The following is a 27563-nucleotide window of genomic DNA, read 5'->3' on the forward strand; positions in this document are numbered from 1 at the left end:
GCTGTACTTTTCTAACATACTACTAGCTAATTTAGGACACTAACTCCTCTTCACATGACTAACAGTTGTGGCATTTTAATTTATTACTGACTTACAGATATGCAGCACTACTCTTCTGACTGAGTTTCTGATCCCCGAAAAACAGAGCAATTTTTGTCTGCCAGTCCAGTGCATAGTTTGGCATCTTTGCTTGAATAGTTGATGAAGATGGCTTTAAGCAACATTGTCAGATTTTGCACTGTGGCAACACCAAGTGGCAAGCAGAAGTGACATGCTGCTGACATTGCTGTGGGAATAGTAATCTCTGCCAGGGGTGCACAGCAACTGCTGGGGTGCTAACATCTTGAGTCACTGCAGCCAGCTTGCTAGGACTTATCCATTGATATCCCAACATGAGCACTTAACAGCTCAGCGTCAATCCTCCCCAGCATGAGATCTACAGGAAAGTAACAACCACCATTCTAAACAGAGGAAAAATTCAGTATCAAGCAAGAGGTGGCTATAAAATGCTATTAAATTGCAGTGGCAACATTGTTCTTCCTCTTAATCTCTTCTAACCCCAGGAAAAAAAAGTCTTTGTCTATGCTGTACTCTCTAACAATTATATTGTACTGCTTTTAAGCATGCTGGCAGTCCTACTCTCTGTTCACATACAACATCAGTCTTGGCTTAGGGAATATTTGTATTCTAAAAAAGACTCCATTTACTTTGTCAGTGTCTCCTCAGGACACTTGTAATTGGCTTTCTACTATCTTTGTAAAAGTTTAAAAGCTTTTTTTTTTTACCTCTTCAGAGGGGTCTTTGTTTTTCTTTCATACAGAAAGAGGTGGAGGCTAGAATAATCTCAAATTATTTATTTAGAACAGCCCTTTATTCAGCTGGTAATATGGTTTAATTTCTCAAAATAAGAGATGAGAAATAGTGAAAAAGCTCTGTAAAAAGCCAAGTAAACTTTCTTCCAAGACTGAATGGATAATATTCTCATAGTATATGCAGGTGACTCATTCAAAATGACAAATCATGTGGAGGCTGTTTTCAATGTTATGAAGCCCATTTCCCCATGATTTGAAATGAACTGGTATGACTCTGACATATCCCGCATTTTTTAGGCAGACAATGATTTCAATTATAGATGAAGTGACAAACTCTGGGCTGGTGGCTTGCCCCCAGCCCCCCATTAGTGGAGCAGCACCCACGCCAGCCTCCCAAGCAGAGGCCAAGCTGTCCCTCACTCGGCACCTTCATTTTCTGGGCAAACACTTCCCTCTCTCGGTACAAGAACTAACTACAGCCACACCACATAGAAAAACTCCCATCCATCCTTTCAGAAGTTATTTTAAATATTTGCTTTTAATAATAACAATAAATTGAATTTTAATATTATTTGCCTCTTCCAATATGAACAGGATATTGGATGTTTGAGCTTTTTTCCACCTATGAACAAGATTTTGGCAGTACCTGAGCTTTTTGGCCAGACAACAAACAGCATGCTTAGGAGTCCTGGGAAACAACATTGAGGCTTGGCTTTCTCTCAGTTCTCTGAATTAAAACACAGGCCGAAGCCATGGCAGTCCTTTACCTTACACAAACAAACAAACAAAAGGAAAACTTAGCAATGGTGGACATTTTCTAATGCTCCCAATAATTCTGGTCAGACCCTCCTCTTGCAAGCAACTTTGCTGATTGAACCCTTTCCTGCTGCCTCCTACACCTACCCCCCAAAAAGCACATTTAACCCTACACTGCCTTGGCCCAGGCAGCTCTGCTGCTGGAAAGGGTCCTGGGAGCAATGTAGACATAAATGGCTGAGCTTGCAGAGGCTGTGGGCAGGGGTGGGTGAGCTACCCCCCTGACCCAGCCAGCTCAACCCAAAGCATATGTGTGATACTTTCTGCCAGCAAGGCAGTAAGGGCCCATCCCAGCCTGCTGGTCCATGGTGGAGAAAACCTGGAGCCTCCAGCCCACAAAGCTGGATGCAGGAAATTACTTCTGCTCTTAGCCTGTCAATAGAAATCAAAGCATATACTGGAGCACTGCATGCCATAACTTAGGGACACCCCAGGTGAGCATGTTGCCTTCAGGGATTCAGAGACATCAGCAGAAGGCAACCACTGAAACACTCATGCGAAGAGCCAGAGATGGGCAGGATGGCTGCCTGCACTTGTCATGCTTCAGACACCACAACTGACCAACAGCCTGATGTTACAGTACTGGAAAAGAGCAAGATCCACAATATGGAGGGCTTCAGTGCTAAGCTGAATTCCTCGTACTCTCCTAGAGATTTAAAAGATAAACGACTACTGAAGAAGGACAGTTAAGAGGAGAAAAAAACAATTGGCTGGTTAGGTATCTTCAGTGCAGACCAATTCAGCAACTTAAGAGAGTCATGAAAATGGCCAATATTTCTCTTTCCTGAGGCAAAAAATGACTACTTATAACTCAACAGAAAGCAATGTTCTTGCTCAAAAACCAGCCATTTGTAGCTCATCTGAAAACAATGTTCCTGCACTAAAAGTGGCCATTTGTAACTCAGAAGCTCAGAAGCAATGTTCCCGCTCCACTGGGAGTTGCCTCAGTATTGTGAGGCTAACACATTGTTACTGTTTTCAGCGTGTACCATGCCTGGGTGGGGAAATATATTGGTTATGGTACTCTGGCCTCTGTGAGTTGTTCATGCACTGGTGAAGGTGGCAAAGTCAACAGAAATAAGAAATGTCTCCTCCAGCCTTCCCAGGAGCCCATCATAGCTATGTGACAAAGACAGATGACCGCTGTGCTTACCATGAGATTTAGCTAAGAAAAAGCTATGGGATGAGCTTATTTGTATTTGAATCAGGGCAGGCTCAGCCTCTCCTAACAGTAAAAATAGGAAGGGATGCAGGAAAATGAAAGTATCTTCCATGCTGTTCAGCAAAACAATTTTCTGTGCATATTTCCTATGTGTTCTGCATAGTGTCAACCCTGTGCTGTCTTTATACACTGGTATCATCTAAAAAGGAAAAACACATCACCTGGGATAGGATTCATCTCACCTAACCTTAGCTGTCTAAATCAGACCATTGTGGTGAATGCAGAGACAGGCGTCGGCAGGGTCATATCAATCCCACCATTACTTTCTATGGATGTAATTCAGGTCTCTAGTGCTCTTTTTCATGTGGAAGGGCATCCTGCCTAGCCTTCAGCTGCTGCTTCAGAAGGATGCAGGTCCCATGGCTCCCGCTCTCAACTGACAGCACTGTGTAGAGGTCTCCCATACCCTGGGATGTTTAACATGGCACTGGGCACCTTTCTTTAGGTGCCTGAATTGTCCCTGTATTTCTAACTGCAAAGTAGAACAGGCTGGGGTTTAAAAAGCTATTTTCCATATGACAATGGGATAATATGTGACAAACTTTTGCTGTATTATATATTGGGGGGAGGGGAGAGAGTGTTGTGCTGGATGTTGCAACACAGATATGCTGTGTTGAGGAATTTAGATTTAAGGGCAGCCACACACCCAGGAACGCGGTGACAGTCTAAACAGACTTAGACTGGTTTGTTTAGTGCTAGTCACAAATCTTGAGAGCCATTTATCACCAGGATGGGCTGCCAGGCTCAGCCAAGTAGCTGGGTTTTTAATAACAGTGATTGCTTAAGGAATTTCAGAACTGATAAGAGAAAAGTTGGGGTGGGGTTTGTTTGGTTTGGTTTGGGGTGTTTTTTTCCAGATGGAAAGGAAGGTGAGTCAAATGATTCTGCGTTGACAGCAAGAAGGAAAGCAGGATTGAGAAATGTTAGGAGAAAACCATATCTCCAGTCTGGTTTGAGGTGCCCTGGAGAGTCCTAGGAGAAGGCCGATGAGGAATATATTTGGGAGGGTTTTATGGCTGGACACTGCACAGCAAGGGTTCCCAACTCATAGCTGCAAGCTTGAACATGGGAAGACAAAGAATCCCAAGCCTGGAAATGGACTGTGAACAGCCAAGTCTGGGAACCACCGTTATTTAGGATAGCTAGAAAATGTGGTCTTTAAAGGAGGTGAGCCAGACAAAATCACAAATTTCATAATAAACATTTGTTTATTTTTGCAGGGCTATTTCAGACATTTACCACTGAAACAATGATTAAACTCCCATCAAAAGTGACTCAGAAGGAGGTATCCATATGATATTGTTCAACCTGTGAATTGTTAGCACTGAGCTGATTTTACCAAGGATATAAAAATTCCTATTCTTCCTTCAGTGATACTTTGAAACTGGTGGCAGACTGTGGCTCTGAGGTGGCTATCACAAGAAACAACAACCACATCTGCCACTCCCCCACACGTTGAACCTTTTAAAGTCATTTTCACTTTGACAACATGCTACTGACAAACGCAACGGGCTGCCAGCTCCTTCCCCGCTCCCGCGCTCACCACACCACCCCAACAGCCGCCCCCCGCGCATGCGCTCGGCCCGAGGCGGGAGGAGGGAGGGAGGCGGGAGGAGGGAGCGAGGCGCCGACGCCGGCACCGCCCAGGAACGGCCGCCCGCAGCCACGCCCCCAGCCGGCCCGCGTGCCGTGCTCCCTCTCTCGGCCCGGGGCGGGGAGAGGAGGCGGGCGGTCCCCAGGATGTACGCCGCGCCGTTCGGAGGACTATGGCGTCATCGGCGCGCGCCGCGGAGCGTCGTTCGGTTGGAGCGATGTCGCCGCCGCTCTTCAGCCTGCCCGAGGCGCGGCTCCGCTTCACGGTGAGCCTGGGCGGGGGTTGAGGCTCCTCTCCCTCGCTGCCGCTCGGAGCCGGACCGGGCGGGCGGGAGACTGCGCCGGTGTGGGGCTCTGCCTCCCCTTCCGCACGCGCGGCCGGGCCGGGCCGGGCCGGGTCGGGTCGGGCCGCCTCTGCCCGGTCCTGGGCCCGCAGGCCCGGCCGACACTCCCGCTGAGGAGGGGCCCGGGCTCTCCTTTAACGGACGTTCAGCGCAGCCGAGATAACGCGCCATAAGTTGGGGCACAGGGCTTCATACCGGCAGGCTCAGCCTAGCCCGCCAAGGGGACGATCTGCTGTTGAGTTAACTAAAACTAATGTAAAATAAAATGAAGTTATGGCGTAACCCCAGCAACAAAACGTCTGTAGCTTACTGCGCTTATCTCTTGCGCCTCTGCTGAATGATGCTTTTCCATTGCCAGAGCAGGTGGGGCTGGATGTGTACTTAGGCCTCTGGATCCCGCCGTTTGCGGCCCAGTTTGTTGGGCGAGGGGATGGGATTTGTGCAGAAGCAGTCTAAGCACAGACACTTGCTCCGTTAGATTTATTTCATTACAGTAATTTTTAGACCGTCTTGTTAGCAGGAGTCATGTCCCAAACAACCATAACCTGCCTGTGGGGCAGGTGAAGTTGTGTTTGTGGGACTGCTGTAGATGCAGTATTGGTCACAACAGCATATTCCTCTGTGTTTCGCTTAGAAATACTATTTTCACCACGCTCTTGGTCCAGGTTTGAGGTGTGATGTTCAGCTGGCTCACATGCCTAATTAGCTAGGCACTTGTTATTTGCCCTACTTGTTACAAAGTTCTCTTTGTAAACTGACACATGGTATGTGGCAAATAGATTCCTTAGTGTTTCTGTCCACTGTCAGAGGAAGGAGGAGATCCTTCTGCTTTTGTAACTTTTCTTTCTTTACATTTTGGTAGACATCCACTAGAGAGGCTCTGAATAACAAAAGTATCAAGCCATTGTTGAACACATTTAACCAGATTCCTGGGAGGTAAGTGCAGCTTGATTTTAAAAGGTGCTTACTCAGATAATTTTTAGTAATCTTGTCCATAATAGTTGTTATTAACTGATGTGGAATGTTTGCATTTGCAGTGAAAATGAAAAGAAGTGTACCTTGGATCAAGCTTTTAGAGTTATTGTAGAAGAAGAAATAGTAAGTATTTTAAACTGCTACAGCTTATCTCTTGATAAAGCTCAAATTTCTATTTGCAAGTTAATGTATTACTTTAACAGCAACTTTAGTGTAAGGAAATGCTGTTTATTAAAAACATGAATTATGTAAAATTATCTAATTAACATTGAATATAGATGATTAAAGGAGATTGGTAGGTAGGACAGAATGGCAGTGTTTTACAGATACCACACTATAGTAAGAGGTGTTGACTTAGCCTTTTCCAACAGTTCTTCATAGTGCTTATGAAAGTCTGCTGCATCTTAAAATTCTAGTTCATAAATATGCATTATTCTACAACTATACTTCAAGTGTGGGGTGGAGTGGGTTATCTGTTACTAGCGGGTAACAAAGGTGCTGGTCAGCTGAAAAGAATGATGAAAGGAATCAAATAAAGGTTTTGTTGGTATTACTCGAATGAAGGTTGCATGTGGTATATTAATTTTCAGAGGTAAATGACTCTATACAGTAGGTATAGTAGGGTCTTTAATGGCTGGAAGCAGTCAAGAAATGTTGCTCATTCAATAAAAACTTCATATAGTTAACTGACAGGTCTGATTTAATAGATTGTTTGAAGCTTTGGGAAGTTGAATGTCAATATTTGTTTCAAATATGCCTACTTGGAACCAAGAACTTTAGTTTTGTTAGATATATTTAGGTCAGAATAGAGAAGTTTAACACTGTTTTGTTTGTTTAGATAAACAAAGCTCCGTGTGAAAATCTCCTGGCAATTATTTCTCTTGCTATTAATGGAGTCACAGAAGGTGAGCATCTTTCTCAAATCTGTTGGCAGTTTTAGGGACCATTTAGGGGAATTTTTTAATCTTGATTGTTGTAAGTCATCTACAGCGGTTGACTTTGATAATATGTGGCCCTTATACTAGTGATTAAGTCTGTTTCACGAGAGGAATGAAGTCTAATAAAATTAAATTCAGTTATATGTGTGACATTTGCATTGGAATCTTTTTTTTTTTTTAATAGAGGAATTTGTAGGGTTTTGGTTAAAACGTAATTAGCATTTTCTATCTTTGTCCACCCTGTAAAATGCTTAGAAGTCTCCCATCATAATTTCAGAGATGAGACCACTGAGGCAGAGAGGTTAAATGACTTGTAGGTTTCTCTGTCAGTTGCTGGCAGACAGAAATAACTTCTGAATATCTGTGCTCGTCTCCCAATACTGCCTGTCGATACATGTCTCTTTTTAGATACTTGAATCTGTCTCTTGTGTCAGAAATCAGTGTGCTAGTCCCTTCTGAAAGGGTTTTTGCACTCTTCCCTTTGTTTATTTGTTCACATTACACATAAAATACTTGTTTGTTTTAGTAAGTATAGCTCAACTACATATGTTTTTTATGAACTGTAGAATAACAAGAGCTGTGATTATGAGGAATGGAGACACTACCTAACTGCGGAGTGTGGGTAGACAGACTTGGAGCACTGCTTTAGTGGTGCTTTACTGAGGAAAGACGCTCAAAATTCATGGGTGTGTGTAGTGTAACTAACTGTGGATTTAGAAGTCTGAAAGAGTTCACTTGCAGTCTGCAAAGAGATGTGACATTGTTTCAGACTTTGAGGTTTTTAGAACAGTTATTCTTTATTGTTTTATGTTAGTGCAAAGCTCTTGTAAAGCTCATCTGCATATGTGTACATATAGAAATAGCTTCAATGAAAGTTCACGCTTTAGCCCAAGCTTTTTGTTAGGATTTGTAGTAACCCAGGAGAACTTTTTTCTTTTTTTAACATAATGTCCCTCAACTGCCATGCATCTTTGCATTTCAGTTCACATTTGCTGAATAAAGTATTCCCTCTTCGTCATAGGTATTTGCACTGCATCAACCCCTTTTGTGCTTCTGGGGGATGTTCTGGATTGCCTGCCTTTGGATCAGTGTGATAAAATTTTCACTTTTGTGGAGAAAAATGTTGCTACATGGAAATCGGTAGGCATTTTTCCAAAATGTTATACACTTGTACCAAAGCTTCTGTCTACCTGAACCTTTTTTACAAACAGATTTTAACTGTCTTTGTATCTATTTGTGTTAAAATAGTAGCATTGAGCACATTTTGTTTTGAGGCTTAAAAATGTCTGGGCAGCAGAGGTCAGAAAATTAATAATAAAAGAAATCATAATTTTGATATTTTATTTCTAACTCCTTTCTCTACAGTATACAGTGTTTGTCACATTTAGAAACTGGAAATTTAAATTCTTATGGACAATTTGTATGAGTAGCTTCTCTCTTGACTTATTATTCAGCTTCTTCCTCAGAGCTGCAGGAGATTCTTCCATCTCCAATTTGCAGGGAAAGAAGTCATCTTGGTCACTTCCTTAATGAGCTTTCCATTACAGGACTATAACAGTGGTGAATATGTTGCCCTAAAATATTTCTGCTCTTGAGGAGCAGTTGGTGTTTTGAGGCTTGCGTGACCATTTAATGCTCTTGCTGTACCATGGTGCTGTAGCAGAAGAGCTGCTGGGATAGGCTGCTGAGCTTCTTGTGCTGCAGGTGCTGTTAATTAAAGAGGGAATTCATGGTCTCAGACAGAAGTCCTAACTTGCCCACATTTTATTCCAAGATCATAAGAAATCTTGGATCTCAGTATCCTTGGTAACACCTGAAAAGCATTCTAGTTTCTCTGTGTTTTCCTAACCTGAATTTCCTAACCAGGACTACCTCCCATAGGCATTCATTCAGGCTGTTCTGTTTCAGATAACATTGTGTCCCCTGATACATTCACAAACTGTTCTTTATCATTTGTTCAAGTATTTAGCAATTTCTTTCTCCTGCTGCCAAATTACTAGTACTGTGAATGCTCTAAATCTTTTGTGTATTGCTCTTTGCTTCTGTGTATAAATAATGCATGGAATAATAAAGGCAATGTGTGTAAAAAAAAAAAAAAAAAAAAAAAAATTAGTCTGTTCCAGGAAAAAAAAATTGGATGCTGCTCTTACAGTTCATTGTCACATGTGGTTTTTCTGTGTGGAGGCTGGATTTAAATGTTGTGTGTTAAGCTTTCTTGGAATTTTTAGGACTACTTGTTTTATGTTGCTTTTTTGTGAAACCTGCCCCTTATTTAAGCGAACACTCAAATTTGGAGTTAACAGTAGGAATGACTCATACTTATTCATGGCTTGTGATTGAATTAAAATTCTGCTTAGGAAGGTTTTGTGATCTCCTAATGATCTAAATACCTTTACTCTGTTTCAGAATACATTTTACTCTGCAGGGAAAAATTACTTGCTACGAATGTGCAATGGTGAGTTGTAGTTTTTCAGGGGGGTGGTGGGGAATTAAAGAACTCCCTATCACAGCAAATGAAAGTGAGTTTAATAATATGATTTGCATTCAGATGTGTTCAATAAGTAATAAAGTTAATAGGCAGATCATTCATCTTAGCAGATATTCATGAGTCTTGCCAATTAATGTAAAAGCCATTCTGACCTTAGGGAAATCTCTTCATCAGTGGAGGTCGTTACAGAAGAACGTCTGAGAAATATTTATTTCTCAGCAATGACAAGGCCCATATCAGAGGCTGCATTTGAGTAGGATTCATTTGAATTTATTGCTGTTGAAGATGTTAGGACAATTGGTAGAATGCATTTGGAAAAAATATGGCTGATCTGAGGAAGTTACTAGCATTTAAATTTACAAATCTTAGCTTCCTTTCATTAGCTATGTAGGTCATGTAATTAGCAAGTCTTGAATTCTAGCGTATGAGAAATTGAAAGAGGGATAAATACTAATATTCTTTTTACAATATTTAGACCTCCTAAGAAGATTATCTAAGTCACAAAACACAGTCTTCTGTGGAAGAATTCAGCTGTTCTTGGCTAGATTATTTCCTCTTTCAGAAAAGTCAGGTGAGATTTTTTGCATTTCATCCACTTAACATCTAACAAAGACAAAATATGCTGAATCTTTTAAGTTTGATGGTTGCAGTCCAAATCCAATTGGAGAAAATCACTTTGCACTTGTATCTTAGTTCTTGTCTGTACATTTAATATGGTGAGTGACTTTCATTTATTGTGATTTCAAACACGAGTTTTGAATGCAGTTTCTGAGAATTTTAATATCGGCATCTCAGAACTAACTGAATGAACAGACTTATGAACTTCACAACTTCTAAGACTGACCCTTTGTTTTTCACAGGACTTAACTTGCAGAGTCAGTTTAACCTGGAAAATGTCACTGTTTTCAATACCAACGAACATGAGAGCACTCTAGGACAGAAGGTGAAAATTCCTGTTGGTTTTCACTCATTCTGCAGTAAACGTGTAAGATTGTTTGCACAAGATTGTGCTACTGTGCTTAATGTTTGGAACTGTATGTTCATAATTTGGTTGTCCCTCTTCCAGACCAAGCTGATTCTGGAAATAGGCATGTTACCTGGTACATTAAACTGTGCAGACTTTGAGGGGGAAAAAGTTGATTTGATTGTGATGGATAAGCACTGTCACGTACTGTACTAAGTTTTCCCCACAGTGTACAGAGTATAGAGCTGTCCCTTCAGCTTTTTTCAAGACAAGTCAGGCTACCATTGCAAAGTGTAGTAAGGGGTTAAGACAGGAATTTGTTGCGCATTTTACTGGAATAAAATTTTAGAGATCTCTTGAATTACCAGTTTAAGCTTTCTGATCTAAAGTATAATAGAATTTTTAAAATAAAGAACACTCTGAAAACTGTATGCAAGTTATAGTGGCATTTGTATAAGTTTTAAATTATTTTTTTTTCCTCTTAGCACACTGAGGAGAGAGAAGAAGGAATGGACGTAGAAGAAGGTGAAATGGGAGATGATGAAGCACCAACAAGTTGGTGAGCTTACAGCAATTTTAAAAGTTGAAATAAAACTTTACAAAGTGAAAGGAAGGAGCTGTTTGGGAAATATCCTTAAATGTTGTACTCAGAATTCTACTTATCTCCTGCCTTCTCAAGATTGCATACAATCTAACAGTGTCTTAATCGGTTTAAGTGGAGCTGCCTGGAAAAGAAAGAAATCTACAGATATTTGGAAAAAGTTGCATACCCTGGCTGAGAACCACTGCTATTCTGTCTTTTTGACAATTTTCCAAATTATCTTGATAAAACTTGTTCTTGTAAGAGGTATTCAGGGATTCTTAGTACATGCTGTATATGCTTTTAGGAGAAAAAGCTGTGCTCCTCTTCATTCCCCAGATGGTGGAAAAACTCCTAAGAGCCCTTTTTCTTACTATTTTTGCTTTTATGGTGAGGAAGTAACAATAGACTGGATGGAAAACTCTTTTTGGGGACAATTTCTGAATTGCAGATTTCTCTAAGGGCTTGCTATTCACTCATTATTTCACTTACAAAATGAATGATATCTTCTGGAATTGCAAATTCCTGAGTGGACTTGAATTTAATATATCGTTTTCAATATTGTGGTTTTTTGTTTTTGTTTTTTTCCCCAGTTCCATTCCAATAGATTATAACCTGTATAGAAAATTCTGGTCACTTCAAGATTATTTTAGAAATCCTGTGCAGTGTTATGAGAAGGTCTCATGGAAAACTTTTCTTAAGGTAATCTGAGTTTGTGCTTTCATCCATTCAGCCTAAGTTAAAATCACTGTTTACACAAGTAGGAGAGTGACTGCATAAGCATAGAACAGTTCACATGCTAATGTCATTGAAAAATAATAGTGCATGAGGAAATGCGTTTTGCTGTTTTCTAAAGTGAGCCTTTGACGGTAAACAGTATATTAAGATGTACTGTAAATCCCCTAATAAAACTTGTGTAAGTCAATAACAGAAAGACTTCTTACATTGCAATGTCAGAAGTACCTTTTTTGTGACTTATCAGCTGCAAAAAGGAGAACTTGTGGGTTTGGAGTTCCCCCTCCCAAGAGGATAAACAGTTTCACCTAGTCCTAGATCTTACTTTTGAATAGTCATATTGATCCCAGGGGGATCGTAAGATGATGATAGGTTCCTAACAAAGCAAATCTCCTTATAGAAGCAATGACTTGAATGTTCGCTTGAGCCAGTTGCTTCGATTTTGCTTAGTATGAATGTTGAGGACGATTTATTGTTAAGCTACTGTTTCTTCACGATTTGTCACTCAGTGTTTATTTAATAGCAAGAAGCCTGTTGGGTTTTTTTAATCTTTATTCTCTGTGTTCTGGTAATAAGAAGTAACATCTGCTGAGACATTCTAATATAAATCTAGTTAATGAGGTATATACATTCTCAGCTGTCAAAAAAACAAACAAACAAAAAAAAACCCACATGTGGTTCAGAAAAACTGAACAAGGCCAGGCTTAAGTCTTTCAGATGCAATTTTTTAGTTTTTCTTCATTGCAGCTTTAAGGCTGTGAACTGATTTTTTTGACGAGCAGCACTGCAATTTTGACTCTCACTGATGTACCTTTCATTCTGAACAACTTAAATTGAGTTTGAATATAGCACTGTTGTCATGTGGACCTTTTTTCTTTGTAGCATGTAAACAACAAAGCAATTGTACACTGTTCAAAACATGCAACATTGTTTTTCTTAGCACATTTTGAATGCTCCAAATTTTTAGATGTTCTGAAATGATAAGTAACGCTTTCACTGTCATTTGTTGTGTTCAGAGAAGCCCTTATATATTGGTGGTAAATGGGTTGTTTCGACTGGCTGGTAGCAAGTTTCCAAATTATTTCACTTGCTTGGCACTGAGTCTGGTGTAGTTATCTAACTACAGAGTTTTTGTGTTATTTTCATGTGGCAAGTAACTCTTGTTTTATAGTACTCAGAAGAAGTTTTGGCTGTTTTCAAAAGTTACAAATTGGATGACACTCAGGCTTCCCGAAAAAAGTTGGAAGAATTAAAAACAGGAGGAGAACATGTATATTTTGCAAAGTTCCTAACTAGTGAAAAGGTATGTGATTTTTTTTTTTTTTTCCTCAGAATCACAGACTAATTGAGGTTGGAAGGAACCTGTGTCTAATTTAACTTCCCTTCTCAAAGCTCTCTGCTAGAGCAGGTTGATCAGTGCTATGTCCAGTTGGATTTTGAATGTTTCTGCAAATAGGGACTGCACAGTTTCTCTGGGTATCCCATTACACTGTTTGATCACTTGATTTAGATAGATTTATTCTGTTCTTTTTTTTATTTTATTCTTTCTTTGTGGATGGCCTCTGTTAATTGATGATTGAGGGACTTCTATTTCTAGAATAAGAGTCTGCAATAAAGCTGACGTATTGCATTTGATTTGTACTGTTACATTTAGAAAGGGAAGTTAGAAGAGAGTAAATATTTTAAAATCTTGCTTTTTTATTGCCTTTAGAATTACATTTTCAAAACTTGGCTGATGATGTGCTAACTGTACTTCCTGCCTCATAATGGTCTTGTTTAAAATTGCTTTGAAAAAAATCTTGAGAGTTTTTAATTCTGTTGATATTAAGTCAAAAATACAATGCTCTATTGAATTTAATTCTAAAATTGTTGTCTTCATTTTGGAATAATATGTAACTAACTTTTAAATACATGCATTAATAGATGACAGAAAGCAAGTCTCAGCGCAGCATGAGTTTTCTCTTTATGGGATAGAAGAGTAGGTAAATTCATCATAAGCCTTTGACCTGTGTATTGACAATTTTAAAATAAAATAGTATAGAAGATACAGAACTGGTTGCTTAATTAACACCCAGTAGTCAAAGGCCTTTTTCTTTAAAGAATCTTCAAATGCTCCCTTTGTATGATGTATCATGCTGCAGCACATAGGGTAGAAACCAAGCAGTGAGTCACTGTGCAATTGTTGATGAGAGTGAACGCTTCTGTGGTAACTGTATCCTTACATTGTAGCCAGTTGTTCATGAGAGAAGGGAGCAAGCTGTCCTTCAGTTACTGAAATATTTGAATATTTGTTTTTCCAAATTCTTGTTCACTTCAAAGTGAATGTTGTTAAATTCAGCAGTACGAAACTAGTTAAAAATCTAGGGATACTTTTACAAACAGTTCCTCATGCTTTTAAAAAAGTGATTTAATTAGAAATTTTGCTGGTCTTTCTTAAATTGTGCTAGATGACAGTTTACCCATCTTAGTACCTTGTGAAGCACTGTCCTGAAAGTATAGGTGGTACCGAATAGAGCTTTTGTAATGACTTACCATCATCTTGTTGTAAAAACAGTCTCCATGGAGTTTATATGAAAACATTTGTTGGATTTTTTTTCACTTACACATATTTAGTCTCTTTAACGTGTAATTCTTTTTTGTTGTTGTTGTTGTTTAGCTGATGGATTTACAGCTGAGTGACAGTAACTTTCGCCGTCACATCTTGTTGCAGTACTTAATACTATTTCAGTATCTAAAGGGACAGGTCAAATTTAAAAGGTAATGTGGAAATATATTGTGTTTTGGGGATAAGGAGCTAAGAACTTGGAGATAACCCAAAATATTTTAAAGGAGTTTATGCCTACTTGTTCTAAGGTTCTTGTGAAACTTGCAGGGCCTTGGATTGGTAAATACAGGATGTGGCTGAAGTTATTTTATAGCAGCAAAGCAGAGGTCTCATTCTTGCCTTTCTCTGCTCCTCTCTGTGTGATTCTTTGCCATCTGTTGCAGTGGCTCTAGTGTTCATTAGACTCACTCAAATTTATGCAGTTTACTAAACTAGCAAAAACCCACTCTGCTGGTCTTTGCAGAGTTAGTTTTCTGTCAAATTGGCGAGTTGAGTGGGGTCTCTGAGAAGTAGAGGCCACTAAAGCATGCTTAAGGTGAGTGCCAGCCATGAGAGGGAAGGATTATCTTTGGCAGCTGCTAGTTGTTAGACCAATGCAAGCTTGTATGTGGCATCATTTGGAATCTATATTGACTCTGAAATATGGCATTGGTTGCTGATTTGTTTTTCCTAGTGTGCCACAGAATTCTGTCTAAAATAGCAAAAAATAACGGCGGTGATTATCCTAGTCTCTAATGTTATGCTGAAGAAAATCCTAACTCTCTGTTTATTTCCTGTGCCCTTGATCATATGTGCACGTAATGATTAACATTTAAGGCAGCTGTCTTTCACCTGCAATATACTGCTTTTTATAAACAGATCTCAAAGAACTTTGCAAACTAGATTAGGATCATTATCCTCATTCTATAGATTATTTACCAAAGCAGTCCAGTGGCAGAGGAGGAATAGAATTCATGTGTTCTGAATTGCAGTTCAGTCCGGTGGAGGTGATAGTCATTTGAATGACAGTTCATTGAAGTGTTCATTAAAAGCACTCTTATTAGTGGTCAAGGATGGTGTGACATATAAATGGTATAGTATAACACTTGGTGCAGTTGTTGTAAAATAATACTTATTATTTCCTTCCTTAAAAAAGATGAGCTTTTTTATATCCTATTAACTAAGAGAAGCTAGTTCTAAAAGTCTTTCTCATGTTATTGACTTAGCCATTATCATGTTTGTATTTGCTACTTAAGGTACCTAGTGCTTCATAAGAAGCTGGTTGCTGTTACATTGCTTTGGAACACTGTAAATGCATTGTTAATAGTTATACTTCAAATGGATTCTTCTTGAACTAGTGAAAAACAAATATTAGATTCTCATCTGATTTTTAATGCATTTAAAAAAAGTTCTGGTCTCTGCTTGGGAATGAAGTAGACCATGTTGGATTTATTTCTGTGTTCCTTTCTTTTCACTTCTACTTACTGATTGCATTATAATTCTAGATGTACCAAGCAACTTGTTTAAAGACTTCAGGTTATGCTATATAGAATTCATGTTTTGAGGTATTCAAGGTCTGTGTTCTGTATACAGCTGGTAGATTGTTTCTTTTACTATAGTTTGTCTACAGTACTGCTTTAGCTGGGGTTAGGAGAGGGTTTGTTTTTTTTAAGTAAGCCTTTCATTGCACCCACTTGCTGTGCTTTGGTGTGATCTTGAATCATGCAAATGGACTTGCTATTGGATGAAGCTAAACCTGAAAGTATATTCCACAAGCACATCTAATTAACTCCACAAACTAATGAGTGGTCAGTCCATGGGACCAGACCAGAGCACATCAAACTACTTTCTTCAGATCCCTTCTAACGACCCTCAGAAAGCATGTAGTGTAAATGATGTGTCCTCAGCACTGTTTTGGTGTGTAATAAACTCTTCAAATTTAAAAAAAAAAAAAGAAAAAAAAAAGAAAATAGAGCTGATTTAATGACACTTTTTTGTTGATTTTTGTTTCATTGGTTTTGGGTTTTTTTTCCAATTCCAGTTCAAACTATGTTCTAACAGATGAACAGTCTCTTTGGATTGAAGATACTACAAAAGCGGTTTACCAGGTTGGTACGGTAGATACTTCTATAAAAATTACATGGAAAAATATTTATTGTGTAATGCTGTATCAGTGACCTTTGAAGCAGTAACCACCATTTTCTTTGGGTTTTTTTCTATGTATTCTGTATCTGTACAAATATAATGCAAAAAGTTAACTTTTTTCCTCCCTCCCAATCATAGCTTCTTTCAGAAAATCCTCCAGATGGGGAAAGATTCTCAAAAATGGTAGAGGTAAGTACTTTGGTGCCTGTCTGAATAAAGTCTATATAGAGCATAAAAAAGCAGTATTGTTTTAAACTAGCTTTTGGAACATAGATGTCATGTCCGAGAACTTTTATCTCATCTCAGTAAAAAATGTCTCATAACATCTTTTTATTTTGTAGTCACATTTTTCTCATGTTTTCATTAATGTCCTTTTCTTCCTTCTCCTGGGGAGAAATGGAAATTGGAAATGTGCATGTATGTGCATGTGTACACACAGGAGACAGTGGTTATTGGGGGAAAAAAAGTTTTAAAAGTCTTTACAGAAAGGAGTGCTGTGCCCAGAGACATAGCAATAAGATGCAAGTGGAAATTAAAAAAAAAAAAAGTTGTCATCTTGCTTTCATTTTTTTCTTTGGCTGCCTCTATTTTCTTGTTTAGAAAAGGAGAAATAAAGCCTTTCCCACAATTATTGAAGAGAGGAGCTACACTATTTTTGAATAAACTAAACCAGCTGCCTAAGATTATACTGATGACCTTCAAAATAGTGGCTGAAATACAAAATAACAAAGTTTTCTCTTTAATTGTAATAGCTCAATTAAAAACTTTGGGGTCAACTCTGAAGGTGATTATGACCCTAATAATGTGCAATATTATGTTTCTCTAGCATATATTAAATACTGAAGAAAACTGGAACTCATGGAAAAATGAGGGCTGCCCAAGCTTTGTGAAAGAAAGGTAACTATTATGAAGTAGAAGCTTGCTGTTGCTTGTTTGAAATGGTGGTTCAACTTCAGAATATGTACCCACAATGTATATGAACATTAATGATTCACACAACTTAAGATTTGCATAGAAGAATGTCCCTTCTGTGTGTGCAGAAGGCCCCTAGATTTCTGCCAGAACTCTTAAGGCTTCAGTATGTTAGTGAAGCGGTGGTTATGTATGTGCGGGGTCTTAGGAGAGCATTCCGCACTGTCTCATGGCAATGTTTTGTTCTCTTAATACCAAGGATCCAGTGGCTGAGGAGACTGAAGCATGTTGTCTCCCCTCCTGCCTTCAGCAGATGCTAGGTTCAAGAAGTTAGTGCCTGACTTCTCTATACTGTTTTGGATTGCCTCTAATGAAGCCTTTGGTGTTAAGGCTTTGGTGGGGCAGCATACCTGGAGTTTTGTGTAACAGTTCTCCTCTTATGTACCTTGTTAGGTTTGATACTTGGTGGTGATTGCTTACCTGAAAGGAAATTATGATTAGGTGGCTTTTGCCATTGAAAGGTTTCCTGTGTTATTAGTTACTAACTAGTGACAAAACTTGAACTTTGACTCCATATGTCTACTTGACTGTCTTGAGGTGGTGCCCAAACATTCCTCTTCCATCCTTATTTATTCTACACACAGACTGTAGCCTCTTTGTGGTAGGGAGCAGCTGGGTCAATCTCTCTTTGAAGATTTCCTTTTATGGAGGGATCAGGTGGAGCCACCTTTTCATGACTTCATCTGTTTGCAAAAAAGGAAGAGGGGCTGTGAGAAGAGAGAAATTACTATTGGGAGGTGGGGAGAAGTAAAATTATGAAATTTGACTTTTACAAATGTTCTGTCTCCTCCTTTAGATCTCAGCCAGAGTTTCAGCTTGGGTAGGTCTTACCCTAGCCTCAGTGGTCTGGGATCTCCATTCTCTGATCCTATGAAATCAGATGCACCTTGGGAAAGAAAACTTACAATCATAGAACAGATGATCCCAGCAGCAGGGTAGATCATACTAAGTATGTGCTGCTGGCATAAACATGATTTACTTCTTTTTCTATATCAGGACTCTGATAGACCTTTAAATTTGTGAGTGAACTAATGCTGGTGTTTGGCAAATACTTTTCCTTACTTTACATTCTCTCTCCCCCACTCCCTTGTTCCATTCCTGGAATCCCACTCCTTCTGAATACATTAATCATAATTAAACTCGTCACCAGCTGAAGTGAAGTGGCTTAATTTTGTTCTCTGAATGTTACTGGTTTGATACTGAAGAGAAGATTTTTTTTTTTCTTTAGACCTCCAGATTCTAAGCCAATGAGGCCTGTGAGAAAGAGGCCAGCTCCAGAGGACTTCTTAGGAAAAGGACCAAACAAAAAAATCCTTATGGGGAAGTATGTTGAATTTTTTTTGTTACAGGGTTTCTGGGTTTTGGTTGGTTAGTTGGTCTGGGGGTTTTTGTGGGTTGGTTGGGTTTTTTTGTTTTTGTTTTTGGTTTTTTTGCCACTGACTGTACTTTCTAGTCAATAATTTTCAAACATCCTCATTTTGCAACTGCCAGGAAAGAACAGCCAAGGGATATGTCAGTTCTTTTAAAACTTGCAGTAGGCTTCCTTTCCTTATAGTCATCTCTTGTAGATCCCTTTTAAATAGTCTGTAAGTTACAGGCTGAAAATCAGTGGTTTGTACTCATTGGATCAGTTTTTATACTTTTGTAGTCCTTATGGTTTTGCTTAAAATCTATCTGTGCCATGGGTTTCAAAATAACACCCACTGGTATTTTATCCCTGGGGCGAAGAATTCTTCCTGATATGTCCTCTCCGATAAAAATGCCATATTTTGCATGACACTAAGTGCTGCATTTTTTCACTTCCTCCTTTAGGAGGAATGATAGGCTATTCATTCTAACAGTTCACCCAACCTAGATGTGGAAACTTGAGCTTCAAGACCTTGTGCTGAGTGTTTAGTAAAATGTCCCTTCTGAAAAAGAAAGTGGTAAATTATTTCATTTATCAAAACAAAATAGCCTGACCTTAGCTAGTTTGGAAGGAGAGTTTGTTACTGTTTCTGACCATAGATCAGCAAGAGATTATAATAGAAATTTAATACATAATTTTCCTAATTTGCAACATCAGATAAAATTTCTGTAATTTCTGGTAATTCCTAATATGTATGTATCACAAAGCTCGTATGATATGCTTTATTATAAAGGCTCTGGGGTGAGAATTTCTGTAGCGTTGTTTCGTGTGTCTGTCTTTGAATGATGGAGTGTGGAATGATAGAATGATGAATGTGGAGTTTCATATGCATTTATGCTTCTCTTTTCAGTGAGGAACTGACCCGCCTTTGGAATTTATGTCCTGATAACATGGAAGCTTGTAAATCTGAGAATAGGTAGGTAAAAGATGATACATTGTTGTCTAAAGCTAACTTTCAGCACTCTAATTGCACGTGAAATTACAGTTATTGGAAAATCGGTATAAGGAAAGTATACAAGATGATCTCATATGGTATGCTGTTTAACTCTGTGTCTTGAGAGAAGTTGGTTGTACGAATCTTTGTCTTAAAATCTCCTTACGGTTTTTTTCACTAGTGTTTTCATTGCTTAGTAAAGTAAAATCTAAGCTAAAACCCAGATGGAAATCCCCATTTTGTAAGATTGCTAAGTCTGGCTCTAATGAAGTTAGCATGCTGTTTAGCTATGATTTTCAAGCAGGCATGTGCTTTGAACAATACTAGATAAGAGGAAATTGGCTAGCAGGCATTGTTCCAGTGCATACAGGATCTACTAGTGGTGCAGATGCAGAAAAATACAATTATTGGTTATCCTTCCGCTTGCACAGTTGTAGAAAATACTGAAAATGTACTTTGCTACGTAACTTTCTATTTGTTTAAGATAGCATAATCCCCTTTTGTGCAGACATGGTACCTAGTATGAAAACTTGGAAAAGGAATGGGACAGTTCCCAAAGAGAACTTTGCTAGTAGTGGCTGCAAAGGCTGGGTAGCTGCAAAGGCTTGGTGCCTGAGGAGAGGTGCTAGCTGTGCAGGTGTCCTGAGTGAAGGAATTGCTTTTCCAGAGGTTGAGAGCTCTGCAGAGGAGTGCCTTCCTTTCTTGTGAGGCCGGGATGTGCAGGAAGGCTTCTGACAGGATACTTGACTTTACTGGGCCAAGGGCTAAACACAGTGGAGCTGTGTTTGGAAACAAAGCTTTTGATTCCCTGTGCATGATTGTATTGTGCTGCAACTTCTTTAAATAAATAAACTCACTCAAACAAACAAAAAAAAACCTGAAACTAAACAAATGGAGATAAACCAAGAAAATTGCATGCCATGGTAAACAGGAAAGAGAAGATCCTGGAGGATCTGGATTCATTTCCAAGTTTTATTACAGACTTTGTGACTGAACGTGGTCAAGTGACTGCAACTTTTTGCTTTGATTCCCCATGTCTTCATTCAAATGGGGTAATACTTCCTTACCTGTCTTCTTTTTACATAGCTGTTCTTGGGATAAAAACTCTAATAAGTTTTTGCATAATGCCAAATATAGCAGGATTTAAATCAGATGGGTTTTCAAGATGCTGGCTTTGGTTCCCATAGTCAGTGATAATACCACACTTAAACATGCATGGGGCACTGCTTTCCTGGGCAAAATGTGTTTTTCAAAATAAAACTAATGTGAATTTGTAGACCAGTGTGCTTCTACTCCCACAACTGATCACTAGGTTCCCTTGTAGAAGCAGATATGTCTCTGTCAAACATTAGGTAGGAGAAATACAGATCATTATGAGCTTGCTTTGCACCACATAATTTTGGCTCACAGTACCTACAGCTCTTAAGTAATCTGTATTTCTTGCTTGTAGTGTTAATAGCAGCAAACTGTCCTGATCACTGTGAATATTTCTGTTATTTTTTTAGGTCATGGTTCCTTATGTACTGGTTTGAATACCTTTCAGAAGCAACCGCTAGCTGTTCTAAGAACAGAAACATCCCTTTCACCTTTTTAATATGTCCCCTATGAACCACAAATATTGTCTTTTAAATCACAGAAGTGCTGAGGTTGGAAGAGACTTGTAGAGATCACCTAGTCCACCCCCTTGCTCAAAGCAGAGTCAACTAGATCAAGTTGCCTAGGACCTTCTCCAGTCAGGTTTTGAATGTCTCTCCAAGAGTGAAAGCTCCACAGCCTTCCTGGCCAACCTGTTCCAGTGTTTGACCACCCTCACAGAAAAGTGGTTTAGGTTTTTTTTCTGATGCTTAAGTCAAATTTCCAGTATTTTAATTTGTGCCGGCCACTGCTTGTACTTTCATTGAGTAACGTCGAGTCTGACTCTTTCTTCCTTACTGCCCCATCAGGTATTTATTTACTGCCCCTGAGTCTTCTCTTCACCAGAGTAAATGGTCCTAGCTCCCTCAGCCTCTGCTTGGATGTCAGATGTTCTGTCCATGCACAGCCTTTTGCATAGGGAAAGCACTTGCACTGGGAAGCCCAGAACTGGACCCAGCACTCCAGATGTATCTTGCCAGTGCTGAATAGAAGGAAAGGATCATTTCCCTTGACCTGTTGGCAACCCTCTTCCTAATGCAGCCCAGGATGCCACTGGCCACCTTTGCCAGAAGGGTGCATCGCTGGCTCATGCTCATGATGTTGTCCACCAAGACCTTTTCTGCAAAGCTGCTTTCCAGCCAGTCAATCTCCAGCATGTACTGGTGCCTGGGGTTGTTCCTCCCCAGGGGCAGGACTTGGCATTTCCCTTTCCTGAACTCCAGAGGAATTGGCTGTCAGGAGCCTCATGGTCCGTTGAAGTCTCTATGAATGGCAGCAAAACCCTCTGGTCTGTCAATCACTCCTCCCAGTTTTACATTGTCTGCAAACTTGCTGAGGGTGCACTCTGTCCCATCATCAGTAGGTCAGTAATGAAGGTGCTAAATAGTACCAGCCCCAGTATTAAGCCCTGGCACTTGCTAGTGACAGGCCGCCAGCTGGACTTCATGCCACTGATCACATCTCTTTGAATCCAGGAGTTCAGATGCTTTTCAGTCCACTTCAGACAAATTCTGCTGATGCCTGTAGACTTTGGACCTGTATTGAATGTACTTTAACTGAAGTACCTTCAGCAGAAGGTACAAGAATCACCATGGGGGGTGAAATGAACATGTACTTGAGCAAGTCAGGAAGCCACTAAGATGGGATTGTTCAACACAACATTAAGCTGCCTAATATTTTCCCCCCTATGAAATTAGTGATTGTAAATAATTGAAATTGGGGAGTAATAGTAGTCTAGGTTTCTCTGGTAGCAGATGAAACTGAAATGGGGGTTAAAAAAGCCACATTTTACTATCCTGTCCTGTCAAATTGCACAAAACTAACAACCATTTTAGACTCCTGAGCACAGTCAGTTGTTAGGGGTATTTTTATGAAAGTCTCATTTCCTTATTGCCAAAATTCTTCTCTTAGGTCCCATAGTCCTTTTTCACCAAATGCTATTGACAAGATGTTCATGTCACCTTTTGGTATGGCAGAAGGTTTAAATACATATAATAGGCTGTGCTAGCAACTACTGGTATGCTTAAGTGGTTATGCAGTAAATAATTTTACAGCAACATGTATCAAACAGATTCTTTGCTTATTTGCAATTGTTAAGTTTGAGTAGGTTGGGTTTGGGTTTTTTTTTCTTCTGTGGATAAATTTGAGATGTGTATGAAGGAACTGAAAACCAGATATTTTAGGGTAGATTTTGAGGAGTATTAAAGCTCCTTGTTTTATTTTTTAGGGAATATATGCCAACGTTAGAGGAATTTTTTGAAGAAGCTATTGAACAAGCAGATCCTGAAAACATGGTTGAAAATAAGTACAAGTATGTTAATTTTTGTCGTGTTTTGCTTTATTTCGATCTCTTTCATGTTTGGATTGTTAAAGAAGACAGACTGTTCTCTCTCTGTATTGTTAATATCTGTACAGGAATCTAGTAACGTACAAGAAACTTTAATATAATTCTGTCCAAAATTGCAATCAGGAAATTACGCAGATCTTTTTCTGTGCTTTTATAGATGACAGACTGTTACCAACCAAACTTGTATTTTATTATAGGGCTGTGAACAATTCTAACTATGGCTGGAGAGCATTAAGACTTCTAGCACGCAGAAGTCCCCACTTCTTCCAGCCAACAAACCAACAATTCAAGAGTTTACCTGAATATCTAGAAAATATGGTAATCAAATTAGCCAAGGAGCTGCCTGTAAGTAATATTATCCTACAATAATAAATGCTGAATTCATTTGACTTCCTGCTTGTCTCTCTGCAGTCCATTTGGTACATGGGGAGGGAGGGGAGCAAAAAAATACAGGGGGGAAGAAAAGCTTGTAAAGTAAAAATTGCAAGTGAAATTGGTCTAATTGATGAAGATCCCAGTAACACGAAACTGAATAACATTGGCTCGCCAAATAACTGCTGAGCTCTGCCTTGTATTCTGTGACCAAACAGCTGTGGCAATCCCAAGTTTTTCTGCTGGGTTGGTAGACAGGAATATATTTGTACCCAGCTGCTTGGGTCTCATGTTGCGGTGCAAACCACTTTTACTGAAGGTGTAAGCCAGTGTTAGGGCTTATGAATATCAGTAGCTGTGGCTACTGGGATGGCAGTAAAAGGGACAGGGTGTACAGCTGAAGATACTGTGCTAAGTGTTACCAGAGCTTTACAGCAAGATTTACCAGAGCTCTTCTATCAGCTTCCTGACTTTTAAAATATGTAAAGAAAAATAGACCTTGTGGAGCTGTAAATTTAAGGTTTTAACCCTTTCATGTACAAATTTGAGGCCAGGGAGGTGTCTTTCAGATCACTTTATACACAATGATAAGAGAGACTAGGAGTTGGGAAAAGGGAGCATTTTCTAAACCTTTGACTTAGCACACAACCCAGCAATTTCTTGTGGATATGAACCCATGCTTCCATATTTGAGACCTTCCTTGTCTGTAATGTGAAACTACTGAGGTGTAAAGGTTGGATTGTAATACATAGCTTTTTTGTTTGTTCAGCCATCAGAGTTAACTAGATGCTAATAGCAATTTTAGAAAAAAAAATACTGGGAGGGGAGAGCTGTTTAATATATTAAGGTATCACTTTATGTAATATTTCTGATAGTACTACTGTCATGTACCAAATGTTGTGGCAAGAAACAAATACAGAGATAAGGCCTGTGATTGAAATGTAGGAAAAGAGGAAGCCCTTTGTTCATCTTGGCTGATCAATAGCTAAATCAGAGAGTAAAAAGTTTATTGTTTGCATATTTGCCACATTTAAGAAGTTTGAAAGTACAGAAAACTTTGAGGAATTTTGGAGCGAGGAGTAAAAATAGTGAAGAAGAATGAAAAAAGTTTACTGCTAGTGGTGTCATAGAAAGTTGGTTGTTTGGTTTTTTTAAAGTAAGTAATAAAACTAGGTATGTAATACTTAGTTGTCGTTACTATGAAAAAGAGAGAATCCTGTGAAGTCAGTGGATACTTTCATTAGGTTTTTTAGTTAATAGTATGTTTTATTAGAACAGTTATTACTGGTGGTTTGGATACAGGAGACTGGGGGATTTTTAAATCTCATATGGGATCATGTGAGGTTTTCCATCCTAACACACAGTCCAGAGACAATCACAGAGCTGTGAAATTTCTCTTTAAACACAAAATTCATCCAGTGATGTTTAGTTCTTTCATTGTAGCCTCCTTCTGAAGAAATAAAAACAGGCGAAGATGAAGATGAGGAAGATAATGATGCTTTATTAAAGGAAAACAATGAAAGTAAGATTTGCATGTTCTCAGTCTTTTCAGTTTCTCTCTTGCTGTGTATTGTAGAAGCTGTGTTTTATCATAGTTTCTACTGAGGGTCACCAGTCCTGGTTACCCCAGTGCTCCTAACTTGAACCTGCATTCACACCAAGAAGTGCAGCCTTTTCAGGACACAGGGCACCAGTAGCAACCTCTCAGTCTTGTGGCCTGCAGCGCTGAAAGCATCCAACTTGTTGGAGTTGGAGTAGCACTTTAATTAGGAGCCTTTTCTACCTTTTCTGCTATGTGGTGTACGTTTACAGTGTTAGTAGGTGTTTATAGCTGAAACGCTAGCATTGCTGTGTAAAAACCTACCTGAGTGTTCCTCGCCCCGCTTTCCTGTTCTTTCTGCCCTTTAATTGCCATGGGTACGTGCTTCCCTCTAGCCCCTGCTGGGGTGAGTAGTTATGGGACTTTCAGAAATGGATATATTCCAACTCTGAGATCTTTACTTCCTCTTCATTTAAAATATCTTAAAAGGCAAAAGCTTGTCTGTGAGAAGAGCAATCTTCCTGACAAATGTTCTCTCTTGTTCATTCCTCTCCATGAACCAGTCCATCCATTTTTGCCTCTTGCCTGTAACCTTGGTATGTCATGCTCCCAAGTGTCCTTCCCTGTCTCCTGTGTCTGTAAGTCTGCCGCCTTCCATCCTCATTCATGCGTTCATCTCACAGCACCTTCTCCCTTGTGTGTTGTATCTCTGTGTGCTAGCTCTTGGATCCAGCATGGGCAGATGGGGTGTGCAGGGCATGGAAGGCACACACCGGGTACCGCTGGTAATTTTGTTGAAAGATTTTTCTGTTAGTGGAAAGCAGCTTGTGGGCCTCTGAATCTCTCTTCTAGTGCCCTATTGCATCCAGCACCAGACCTTTTCCACAGTCTCCCCGTCAATAGCGGAGAAGTTCTCTCGTCTTCAGCTTAACACTGCCTGACGCAGCCTTCAGAGCTTCACTGTGTTGATTTTACATCTTTCTTTACATCTTGTCTTAAAGCCAAGATGGCAGAGTTGTAGTCCGCTATACAACATTGTGCTTAGAAATAAGGGAAGTGATTGGAGTGTTTTTGTTGTTTTGTTCGTGATTGTCCATCCTTTTCCCCTTGATGTAGTGAGTTTAGCTCGGATAAATGAGTGTGACTGATAAGCACTGGAGAGAGTTGAAACTTCCACTCCATGCCAGCTGGCTCTTCAGGTGGCATGAGGGTGAGATATTTACTAAAAACTAAGGATATGATTAATTTCTATGCAGTAATTATGTGTAATGCAGTCGTTAGGGTTTTTTCTTTAAAAGCATGTAATAAACATAGGTGGTAAGCCATAGATTGTAGACCATGACAAGTGATGTTTTAATCACTGCAGCACTTGTGTTCTCAGCAGAACACAGTATTCCATGTCTTTTATCTTGATGCCAGAATGACAGAAAATTCCTTTAAGTATTGACTACCTATTGAAGTTACTATCCTATTCACAGTCCTGCTGCTAATAGGAACATGAGGCTTTAGTAACTCAGTAAAAGGAAAGCAAACTATTTTTTACCTGGGTTAACTCTTGAGTAAAGTGACTAAGATAAGTCCAAAAGACAATTAAATGTTAAAGATCACTTTACTTTAATATCATAGTTGACTCATGTATTGAAAATTGCAGGCTGCCTGTCAAAATCCTTGTTTTCATTTGGAGGGGGCAGTTCTGATATACTTAAGGTTTTAGCAATTCTCTCTCAATCAAACAGGAGATAACAACATGAAAATCAATTTTCTTTATCATGGGCAATAAGGGACATTCTTCTTGAAACCCAGGTAATACATCTGTAAAATTCCATCTGTTCTCAGAGGTCTTGAGTAGGTTTTAACAACTAAAGGAAAGGTGTAAGTCAGTCTGTTAGTAAATAAATAGGAGGTTTAAAATGGGGCAGATCAGGGAAGATTCATTGCAGTATCTGGACACGTTCCCTGTGTCTCGCTGATTCTTTCACACTTTTTTTTTTGTGTCTCCAGGTCCAGAGGTACAACGGGACAAAGCCATGACGGGCGAACAAATTGAGTCATTTGCGACAAGGCTTGGGGAGCAGTGGAAGGCCTTGGCCCCCTACTTGGAAATGAAGGATTCCGATATACGGCAGATTGAGTCAGACAGTGAGGACCTGAAGATGAGAGCTAAGCAGCTGCTGGTTGCCTGGCAGGATCAGGAGGGTGCACATGCAACCCCTGAGAATCTGATTACTGCACTGAACAAAGCTGGGTTAAGTGACCTTGCAGAAAGCCTAACCAACGACACTGAAAGCAGCAGCTAACACACTTCACATGCTAACTTGTTTGGTTTTGGTGGTGGTGGTTGTTAATTGTGACTGTTCTGGCTGTTGTCATCATTGTTAATTGTGACTATTTTGCTGGTGGTTGTTGTTAATTGTGACTATCGTTGCTAGGTGATAGATTTTTTGATAGGTATTTTATGTTCAATAAACAATAAAACTTTTTAATAACATTGTTCAGTTGTCCAGATTTTCTGAGAAAAGGATTAGTCATCCTGATCCAGAAATAGGAAGCTTCACCTTGGATGGTGGAAAGGTAAAAGGGAAGAATAGAGAGTCAAGGCTGCTTCCTGTGCAGCCTGCAGCAGGAGGGTTTGGCATCAGCAGAGCTCAGGTGGATCCTGT

At 39.5% G+C, this 27563-nt stretch overlaps 1 protein-coding gene across 2 annotated transcripts; it reads left to right on the top strand.

Annotated features, from left to right (window-relative positions):
• The first annotated feature begins 4549 nt into the window (after nucleotides 1–4549).
• Nucleotides 4550–27384, top strand: THOC1 (THO complex subunit 1). Of its 2 annotated transcripts, none has more exons than XM_075023095.1 (21): nucleotides 4550–4709; nucleotides 5650–5723; nucleotides 5825–5885; nucleotides 6601–6667; nucleotides 7722–7840; nucleotides 9107–9155; nucleotides 9664–9759; nucleotides 10049–10173; nucleotides 10638–10711; nucleotides 11326–11434; nucleotides 12639–12770; nucleotides 14124–14224; nucleotides 16093–16159; nucleotides 16335–16385; nucleotides 17023–17093; nucleotides 18397–18492; nucleotides 19427–19492; nucleotides 22872–22955; nucleotides 23189–23336; nucleotides 24807–24885; nucleotides 26905–27384. In XM_075023095.1, exons 1-21 carry the CDS (start codon nucleotides 4617–4619, stop codon nucleotides 27198–27200), a joined length of 2058 nt encoding a protein of 685 aa, XP_074879196.1. In that variant the 5' UTR covers nucleotides 4550–4616; the 3' UTR covers nucleotides 27201–27384. The 2 variants fall into 2 exon arrangements, with proteins under 2 accessions (XP_074879196.1, XP_074879197.1); XM_075023096.1 differs by having other exon boundaries at nucleotides 4551–4709; nucleotides 10049–10131; nucleotides 26905–27382.
• Nucleotides 27385–27563: the final 179 nt, after the last annotated feature.

The sequence above is a fragment of the Buteo buteo genome, chromosome 3 (genome assembly GCF_964188355.1).
Source record: "Buteo buteo chromosome 3, bButBut1.hap1.1, whole genome shotgun sequence".
NCBI lineage: Eukaryota > Metazoa > Chordata > Aves > Accipitriformes > Accipitridae > Buteo > Buteo buteo.

Excerpts from the sequence above, each read along its gene's own strand:
- THOC1 (XM_075023095.1), top strand. The coding sequence starts at position 4,617 with ATGGCGTCATCGGCGCGCGCCGCGGAGCGTCGTTCGGTTGGAGCGATG. Across the intron at positions 7,841-9,106 it reads ATGTTGCTACATGGAAATCG|AATACATTTTACTCTGCAGG; the intron begins GTAGGCATTTTT and ends ACTCTGTTTCAG. Across the intron at positions 18,493-19,426 it reads AAAAAAATCCTTATGGGGAA|TGAGGAACTGACCCGCCTTT; the intron begins GTATGTTGAATT and ends TTCTCTTTTCAG.